Raw genomic sequence first — 10,366 nt, 5'->3', positions numbered from 1 at the left:
GAGCCTTCCCCCTTCTCCTACCTTGAGAGTGTACCGTCCTCAATAAACTACTTTGTGCTTGCTACTTTCTTCTCTCCTTATTAAAATTCAAGTTAGTTAACATACACTGTATTATTAATTTCAGGGTAGAGTTCAGTGATTCATCAGTCCCATATATCACCCAGCGCTCATTATATCACGCATCCTCCTTAATGCCCATCCCCCCACCCCAACCCCAGCTGTCTTCATGAGAGCACGGATCCGCACGGAAATCTTTCCTGGGGAATCCAAGAGCCAAGACCTCCACTCACACAGCCAGACTGTCCCACCCCAAACAGCACACCCTCCATTTCCAGTTCCGTTACACATCCCATTCTATTTAATGCAGTTACTAAAACATTGGGATCAAAATTACCCTTTTACAAGGCACTTTCTATTTCATCCTGTTTTATATTTCTTTTTCTCTCATTTCTTGCCTTTTAGTTGGATAACAAAGTATTTTTAATTAATTACTCCATTTTTTCCTTTACTATGTGGAAGTTCAATTCTGTTTTTGTTCTTTCGGTACAAGGGTTGACAAACTGTTCTGAGGGTCAAGGCTAGCCTGATACCTGTTTTTGTAAATAAAGATTTACTGGAGCACAGCCACACTCATTTTACTTACTGTCTCTGCTCTCGTGCTACAACAGCAAGCAGTTCCAGCGCCAACCATAGGGGGTGTGCAATGACTAAGATATTTACTATCTAGCCAACCCCATTATTAAAAAGATTTTATTTATTTATTAGACAGAGATCACAAGTAGGCAGAGAGGCAGGCAGAGAGAGGGGGGGGGAAGCAGGCTCCCCTCTGAGCAGAGAGCCTGATGTGGGGCTCGATCCCAGGACCCTGGGATCATGACCTGAGTCGAAGGCAAAGGCTTTAACCCACTGAGCCACCCAGGCACCCCACTAACACCATTTTTTAATGCAACCCCTTTAAAATGCAATATACACACTTAACGTATCAAATTCTTAAATTAAAACCTCTTTCAAGGCCCTCTGAATATTTTAATTATATTTACCCCTTTCCACATATAGCTTACTATGATCAGGAATTTTATTTTCTTAATAAACCCTATTTTGGAATAATTTTAGATTTACAGAAAAGTTGCAAAGGGAGCCCAGTGAGTTCCCGTACACCCTTCACCCAGTTTCACCCAATGTTAACATCTTATAGAACTTTGGTACACGTGTCAAATCTACGTGACTAACACTGGTACATTTACTTTTAACTGAGTGCCAAACTTCATTCAGATTTCACCAGGTTTTCCACTAAAGTCCTTTTTCTGTCCAGCATCCAACCTAGGGCCCACACTGGATGTAGTTATCATGCTTCTTTAGTCTACCTCTGGTCTGTGACAGTTTCTCTGACCTTGACAGTTTATAGGAGTACTGGCAGGCAGGTTCTTACATTTGGGTTTCTCTGTTTTCTGGAGGCTTAGACTGAGGTTATGTACTTTGGGGAAAATACCACAGAGGCGACATGACCTTCTCATTACATCATCTCAGGTAGTACATGACAGCAGCTGGTGTTTTGAATCTTCATTACTTGGCCAAGGTAGTGAGTGCCTGGCAGGTTTCTCCCCAGTGAAGCTATCATTTTTCTCTTTCCATACTCTCTTCTTTGGAAGCGAGCCCCTATGTATAGCCTACGTTGGAAGGAGAAAGGGGTTGTTAAGCTCCATCTCTTGCAGTGGGGTATATCTACCTATATTATTTGGAATTCTTGTGTAGGGAAGATTTGTTTCCTCCTCTAATTTACTTATTCAATTATTTTGTTATAACAGCATGAACTTATGCATACTTATTTTGAACTCTGTGTTATAGTCCAGTCCAACATTATTTCGTTTGTTGCTCAAATTGTTCCAACGTTGGCCACTGGGAGCTCTCTCAGGTTGATTCCTCTGTCCCTTTGATATGACCTGATTCTTTTGTTTTTATGGGCGCTTCTTTACTTTCTGGCATTACAAGATGCTCCTGGCTCCCCTTTCTGTCTCTTCCTCCCATGACAGAGCACACCAGCCTCTAGTTTATAGGTAAGCCCAAATCTTCTCTCCTCCTGGATGGAAGCATTTCACACCTCCTAGATTCAGTGTCTAGGATTTAATCCCCTCCCTGTCCAAACCATAGCTGAATTTGGATTGGATCTTAGACACTTTGCTGTGCTTTAGGGCCCATCACTGGAGTCCTATCGAGGCCCCATGATCTCCTACCTGGTCCCAGTGTCTTCTTTCAGCCTTACTGTCCCATGTGCCTGGCCCTCGTCTAATATTCAAGACCACCCATGTTATGAAAAGAATGACTGATTGAGAGGAGAGATCCTGGACTCCAGTTTTTAATATATTAAGTTTGAAGTATATGCAATATCTAAATATCTCCCACCCTCACCTCTTACTTTTGATTGAGCAAATGAATAGAGCAGGAAATTGTTTCCTTCATTTTCCACAATCCAACCCAATCTTCTGGGATAGATCCTTTCATCGCTTCAGCAGAATTACTGCCTTGTGTTGATAATAGATTACAGCTTTTTTAACCTCAGAAGTTTGCTTTATTCAAAATAATGGTAAATCTTGTCACCCTACCATTTGTCTCTGGATAATTCTAAAAAGTCTTTGAACCTCTTTAGCTCTGCCTAGAGGTCAGGTTCCATAACAATGACCTGACTCTCTGATATTGGAAACACACATCAGTACATGTGTCCAAACATTCCCAGGTTTCCTTTGGATGTTCCCTCATCCCACCCCAACCTTCTTTCTTTCTTTCTTTTTTCTTTTTTTTGGTTAAGATTTTATTTATTTATTTGAGAGAGAGCCTGAGAGGGAATAGAGTCAGGAGGAGAAGCAGACTCCCCACTGAGCAAAGAGCCCAATGTGGGACTCAATCCTGGGACTCCAGGATCAAGTCCTAAGCTGAAGGCAGTTGCTTAACCAACTGAGCCACCCAGGCACCCCCTAACCTCCTCTCTTCCAAAATATTCCTTGAATCTTGGCCTACCCTGTAATCTCCCCAAATAAACCTGCTTTTTAAATCCATCTCAACTCTCTCTGTCTTGTATTAAAATTGTTCTTTTGTGCTTATGAATTCCTGGGGGGGGGGGATCAGACCTTAGCCATCTTTGTCTCCTCCAGCTGCAACTCCATCAAGTTCATTATACCTGAACATCACACACAACTGAACCAGACTTGAACTGACTTGATACTACTGCATCATCCAGGTACTTGGCAACAGAACACAACAAAACACCATCTGGACTTCTAGAGTCCTCCTGCATCCAGCATTGGGGAAATCGGACCCTGAACCATATCCATCCACATCTGGGAGCGAGGCTACGGCAGGCCGGCATCATCAACAGCATCAATGGAATACTCTGCCCTCTCCCGTTCTAGAGAGCTGGGTACCTCTTCTGACGACCCTGCTCACGATGCCAAGAAGAAAGAGGAATTGACCCAATGAAAACAAGCAGGAGAGTTCTAGGTAAAGAGGAACAGAAATCTTTTGCAGGACCCTTTCCTCACTTTACCCATCTTGAGTTATGGAGTTCAGAAGATGCATTTTTGGAGAATGAAAACCAAAGGGATGAAACTGAAAAGTCAGGGGAGTGATAGTTGAAGAATGTGGCCCCCGTTAAGGATCTCAGGTCCAATGTAAATGCCAATGTATGGGGCGCCTGGGTGGCTCTGTGGGTTAAAGCCTCTGTCTTCAGCTCAGGTCATGACCTCAGAGTCCTGGGCAAGCCCCATATTGGGCTCTCTGCTCAGCAGGGAGCCTGCTTCCCCTGCTTCTCTGCCTGCCTCTCTGCCTACTGTGATCTCTGTCTGTCAAATAAATAAATAAAATATTTCTTTAAAATGCCAATGTATGACCGGGAAAGAGCACTCCAATAGAGGCAGGGGGCCCCCAGACATTTTAGGGGCGCTTACGCCTGCCTTTACAAGGCTGGTGACTCTATCCTCATAAAACCAAAATCTCTTTGGCTCCTTTTTTTTTTTTTTTTTTTTTTTTTCCCAATTTATTTATTTTCAGAAAAACAGTATTCATTATTTTTTCACCACACCCAGTGCTCCATGCAAGCTGTGCCCTCTATAATACCCACCACCTGGTACCCCAACCTCCCACCCCCCCCCCCCGCCACTTCAAACCCCTCAGACTGTTTTTCAGAGTCCATAGTCTCTCATGGTTCACCTCCCCTTCCAATTTACCCAAATTCCCTACTACTCTCTAACGCCCCTTGTCCTCCATGCTATTGGTTATGCTCCACTTAGCCGTCACCCTACAGCCTGAAGGTTCCAGGGAGCTCCGGAGCTTTTCCCCGTGTACTTCTCGGGCACAAGGGGGAGCCACCGCTCTTTTATCAGAGTCCTGCGCCGTAGGCACCGAAGGGCTGGAATGGGTCTGCGATGGGCAAGGTTTGCCTTCCCCATGTCCACAAACAGCCGAAGCTGAGGTCTGAAATGGACGGACCCGGGTTCTAGTGTTCGTCGCACCCCCCCACCAGAGGCTGTTCAGCAACCCCCGAGTTCCGGATGTCCCCCTTACAAACTAGGGCAGGGGAAGCCCCTCTCACTTCAGGGTCTGCTCTGTGGATGCAGCTTTCAATTCTCGGGATGAGGAGCCTGCTGTCCTGCCTAACTGGGATCCTTTCTCTGGGAGTCCTATGTTGGGGATACAACTTTTCCCCTTCCTCTGGAATCACCTAGGTTCCCGCTTCTCCCTGCGCGTGTGAGTCCGTGCAGGAGCCGCAGGTATGCGCAGGTGCGCACACACAAATCCACATGTTGGAGATGAGGGATACAGAGGTGCTGGGATAAGGTCTGGATCAGTGGACAACGAGATGGGTTTGAGGGGCAGGGAGGATGTAAAATAATAAACCGGTTGTTGGGACCAACCCATGCCACCCGTCTTGTCCCACCTTTTATTTATTGACTCTGATCTACTGAGATCGGAAGGTTAACTTTCCAAAACAAGGCATTTTGTTTTATTTCTGAAATCAGAATATGCCAGTGGGTCAAGGGCAAGAACCATCCCCCAACACACCACCAAAGTACAGAGCCTTTTTTCCCCCACCCTGGGCTGCGGGTGGCCCCGGGAACTGGGCCTCTCCTCCTACTCCTGTGCTGCGAGCCCACCATGCCTCCATGGGCTTCATGCGCCCAGAAATACCAGTTCACAGCAGGGTATTGTTTCACCATTCTCAGGCCAGGCTGTTTGACTGAGACTCACTTCCCAACCTTTCCTCCAGGGCCATCCCACAGGGAGAGCACATGAGCCAGGCCTGGGCAGAGGGTGGCTTTCCCCTGGAGAACAGTGACCAGCTCAGGGATGGCATGTGACCCACGACAAGCCACCTTCCTCCCAGGCATGCATGGGAATCATGGGCACAGATAAACTCTCCTTCCATCCGGGTTGCTACATTGGTAGGATGCAGGGCCGGCACTGCTGGGGCCCCGTTTGCCACCTGTTGGAGAAAAGCTGCCTGAGGAGGAGAGCAACATAGAAGAAAACTCAAGGCTGACACTCTCTGGAGTACATTGTTTAGAGTACTGGGATCTGGCTATCCTGGGACCCCAGTTACGTGAACTAGTCATGTGCCTTGTTTAGCTTAAACCAGAATGAATTGGGTGTCTGTCCCATACTTGTAACTGAAAGAATTGTCTGATAGTTATAATCTCACAGGCATGCCCCAAGCATGCACATGCGTTCCCTAGAGGAGAGGATGAGCCCAATAAGACAACAGCAGGAAGAAAGTCAGCCCTTAGCCCCACCCACGTCCATAGCTCTGTGGCAGCCCAGGCAGGAGGCCAGGCCCCAGCCAGCCACGTCCCATCGCCGCCTACCTGCAGCATGGCCAGAGCCCTCCAGGAGAGCTTGGAGTTGCGAATGTGCAGGTCTAACATGTGGTTTTGGAGGATCTTCTCAAGAAGCACATGGGTCCCTGTACTCACGGTATTTCGCACCCACTTGGTGCTTAGCTCATGCTGGAACTTCTAAACAGGGCGCACACACACGGGGGTCTGGGAAATGAGAGGATGGGAGAGCAACAGGGTGCAGAGGGCCCTTTTGTCAGACAGGAATCCAGGGATCAAAAACTAGGGACCTAAATACAGATGGAATTTGTTTGACCAGCCCCGAGTTTAGATGTTAGGAAGGTAGTTGTAAACCAGGACTGTGCCCGGCAAAACTGCTGCTGTCACACATTTGTGCTTTTCACCCCCCAGGACATACATCTCTTCTCTGAGTTCTTGAGAAGGGTTTTGCACTTATCAGAACGTTCCTTTTGCCCCCCAGGAGCCTGACAGGGGAGAAGTGAAGGTCCTGGGACTCATTCCACTAAACCCAAGGCTCCTGGAGCAGAGGTGGTGTCTTACTCTGCTCCAGAGCCCCAATCTTTTTGATAATGGCTGATACATGGTTGTTGATCAATACACATGTGTTGAAAATTAGCTCAATTTAACCCCTATAACAACCCAATGAACTAGGCTTTTTTAATCCCCATTTCTACATCTGTGGAAACTAGAGGTCAAAAGTAAAGTAACTTGAGGGGCACCTGGGTGGCTCAGTCGGTTAAGCCGACTCTTGAGTTTGGCTCAGGTCGCGATCTCAGGGTCAGGAGATCGAGCCCTGTGTCGGGATCCCACTGGAGATTCTTTCTCTCCTTCTCCCTCTGCCCCTCCCACCGTTTGTACTTTCTCTTTCTCTCTCAAATAAATAAATAAATCTTAAAAAATAAAGAGAATTAACTTGAGGGGCCCCTGGGTGACTCATTCGTTAAGCATCTGCCTTCATTTCAGCTCAGGTCATGATCCTTAGCCCTGCATTGGGCTCCCTGCTCCACGGGAAGCCTGCTTCTCCCTCTCCCACTCCCCTGCTTGTGTTCCCTCTCTTGCTGTGTCTCTCTCTGTCAAACAAATAAATAAAATCTTAAAAAAAAAAAAGAAGCCACTTGAATAAGTTTATATGATAGTAACATGTAGAATCAGGACCTAAATCCAGGTCTTCTGATCTGTGATGAAGGCATTCCCTACTTGGCCACAATCATCTCCTTGGGGGAATAAGATAACGTATATGAAAGCACACTGAATACTAAAACACTGTGCAAACACACACGGTACTGTGAGTGAAAGCCCCCCTGTCCTTGGCCCTCATCTCTTGCCTTTATATAACCTTCTATTACTGCACTTTGCGTATATTCCTGTAAAAAGAGTCCAGAAAACGAATTGAGGGGATTCATTACTGGGTCCTTGCCAGGCTAGGGAACAAGCTACCACTATTTCTGCCTCCTTATGCTGGCATTCTAGAAGGAGCAGGTCACACACACACCTTGCAGAGGGTATACTGAAAATAAGAGCGATTGACAAGGACATGAGTACTGAAGAGGAACATTTGCAAGGATGTGGATGCAGCTAGAGACTATGAGGATAAGTGAACTAAGTCAGTCTGAGGAAGATGAACACCGTAGGATTTCACTCGTGTGTGGAATTTAAGAAACAAAACAAAGGGGAAAATGAAAAAGGGAGAGAGAGAGAGAGAGAGAGAGAGGCAAACCAGGAAACAGACTGTTAGCTACAGAGCAATGGTTACCAGAGTGGAGGTTGGAGGGGGGGAGGTGGGTGAAGCAGGCGATGGGGATTAAGAAGTGCGCTTGTGATGGGCACCGGGTGTTGTATGGAAGTGTTGAATCATGATACTATACACCTGAATCTAACATTACACTGTATGTTAACAAACAGGAATTTAGATAAAAATAAGAAAAAGATATCATGGCTCATTTGGCAAAAAAAAAAAGTGCACGCAGAAATCTGACCAATCAGAATGAAGCTAGCTAGTATGCAGTACACAGACTGCCCTGTGGGAAAGAGATCAGTCAAATCTGGGTTTTATCATTTATGTCACTGACCATCAAATAACCATTTGTACCATGAACTATCATTAACACAAAAATATTTTCAAGTGTACATAATCTGAATCCAGACACATTCATTTTAAAGTCCATATAGAAAAAAGGCAGCAACTGTACCTAGAAAAATCCTTAAAAAGAAGAGTGAGAGAAGCATTAACCTTTCAAATATTAAGCCCACAATAAGCCTCTGTATTTAAACTGAATGGCATCATCACATCAATGGACAGACTGGTAGAACAGAACAGAAAGTCCAGAAATAAACCAGTGGACATGGGAACTGGTATCTGATAGAGGCTGCACCTCAAATCACTCAGGAAAAGATGAATTTTAAAAATGTATTGAGATGGGGCGTTTGGGGGGCTCAGTTGGTAACATCTGCCTTCAGCTCAGGTTGTGATCTTGGGGTCCAGGGATGGAGCTCTCCATGGCTCCCTGCTCAACGGGGAGCCTGCTTCTGCCCTGCCCCCAGCCCCTTCTCTCTCGCTTGCTCTCTCTCCCTCTCAAATAAATTATATATATATATATATATATATATGGAGAGAAACGATCAGATTGTCACGTAGAAAAAAATAAAATTGGGTTCATACCTTAATCCATAGAGAAGAATAAACTAATGAATTGCAGGTCTAAGTATCTAAAAAAAAAAAGAAGGAAAGGAAAAAAGAAACCATTTTTACTAGAAGAAACATGTACTAGAAGAAAACACAGGTGGAATCCCTTTACAACCTGGGGGTAGCAGAGAGCTTTTTGTGCCTCACAGTCCAGATTCAACAAAAAATGGATTAATAAGTTCTACCCCACTAGAATTAAAACAAAGACATTTGCATGGTTAAAACCCAAATGAAATATTTACAATGCATATCAGAAAGAAAGAACTAATGCCCCTGATTTATAAAGTACTAAAAATCAGGGGCTCAGTCAGTTAAGCCTCTGCCTTCAGCTCAGGTCATGATCAAGGCCAGCATCGAGGTCATTGCTTAGCGGGAAGCCTGCTTCTCTCTCTCTCCCTCTGCATGTTGCTCCCCCTGCTTGTGCTCTCTCACTGTCTCTTTTTCAAATAAATATATTTTTAAATAGAAATAAAGTACTAAAAATCAAGGGAGCATCCAGATCCCAATACCATTAGAAAATGAGTGTATTTCATGTATTTACATGAACACACAGTTCACCAAGAAAAAGATTTACTAAAGACCTTTAAGCATGCTCAACCAAACACATAATAAGCAAAATAGAATGAAAACCACACAGAAATAGAATTTCTCATCTACCAGATTGGCAAAAATTCAAAAGCTTTTGAATGCTTTTAAAGAGGCTATGGGGAAGGGGTGCCTCGGTGGCTCAGTTGGTGAAGCATCCAACTCTTGGTCTTGGCTCAGGTCCTGATCTCAGGGTCATGGGATTGAGCCCCATGCTGGGATCCACACGCAGTGGGGAGTCCGCATAAGACTCTCTCCCTCTGCCCTCCTCTCCCTCCAATAAATAAATAAACCTTTTTTAAAAAAAAGGAACTATAGGAAACGGGCAATCTCCTGTATTGCTGGTATAAGAAGCAAAATGGAGGGGAAATGCTGCCGTATCTAATGGAATTACGTATGTATTTGTCCTTTGATCCAACTCTCGTTCTTCTAGGAATTTACCCAAAGATACACTTCTACATTACAGAAACACACGCATGTTCATTGCATCATTATTGGTAACAGCAAAACACTGGAGACAACCAAATGCCCTACATCAGAGACTGCCCCAATCATTCTTGCACATGTACAATCTACACACAAATGTAAAAAATAATGAGGAAGGGTTTTATAAACCCAAGTGGAGTTATTTTCAGGATATCTCATTGAAGCACAAAAGACTATACATAGCACAGTGTCTCTTGTAAAAGAAAAATTGCAAAGTACATACAAATATGCTTTTTTGGCAAAAAGAAACATTGGAAGGCAAGTCAGTAACTAATGAAATTGTTTACCTGCAGGGATGAGAGGAAACAAGTGGAAGGAAGAGAGAAGGGGATGGGACATCTCCTTATTATACAGTCTGACTTTAAACCATGTTATGTTTTACATATTCAAAAGACAAAGTGGTATCAAAAACAAAAAACTCAGGGACACCTGGGTGGCTCAGTTGGTTAAGTGTCTGCCTTTGGCTCAGGTTATGATCCCAAGGCCCGGGGATGGAGTCCTGCAGTTGGGGGGGGGGGGTCCCTGCCCAGCGGGGAGCCTGCTTCGCCCTCTGTCTGCCGCTCCCCCTGTTGTGCTCTCCCTGTCTCTCTCTCTGACAAATAAATGAATAAAATCCTAAAAATAAAAACAAACCCTCTAAAATTAAAAAAAAAAAAGGAAATGAAACTCACTATATATCATATTGATAACATAACTACAGAGAGGGGAAAAATTTAATCCTAGTGACTTTTTTTTTTAAAAAGATTTTATTTATTTATTTGACAGAGAA

The 10,366-nt window shown here is 44.6% G+C and overlaps 1 protein-coding gene across 1 annotated transcript in view; it reads right to left on the bottom strand.

Annotated features, from left to right (window-relative positions):
* Positions 1-4,283: 4,283 nt before the first annotated feature.
* The window catches only part of LOC122915474 (glucokinase regulatory protein-like), a 30,183-nt gene continuing 24,100 nt past the window's right edge, over positions 4,284-10,366 (bottom strand). The window contains 2 exon segments of the mRNA XM_044262241.1: positions 4,284-4,337; positions 5,853-6,002. Coding sequence (XP_044118176.1) covers positions 4,284-4,337; positions 5,853-6,002 — 204 coding nt within the window.

The sequence above is a fragment of the Neovison vison genome, chromosome 8, assembly GCF_020171115.1.
Source record: "Neovison vison isolate M4711 chromosome 8, ASM_NN_V1, whole genome shotgun sequence".
Classification (NCBI taxonomy): Eukaryota; Metazoa; Chordata; class Mammalia; order Carnivora; family Mustelidae; genus Neogale; species Neogale vison.
Note: the sequence above shows the minus strand (reverse complement) of the source record. Positions and strands in the feature narration are given on the sequence as shown.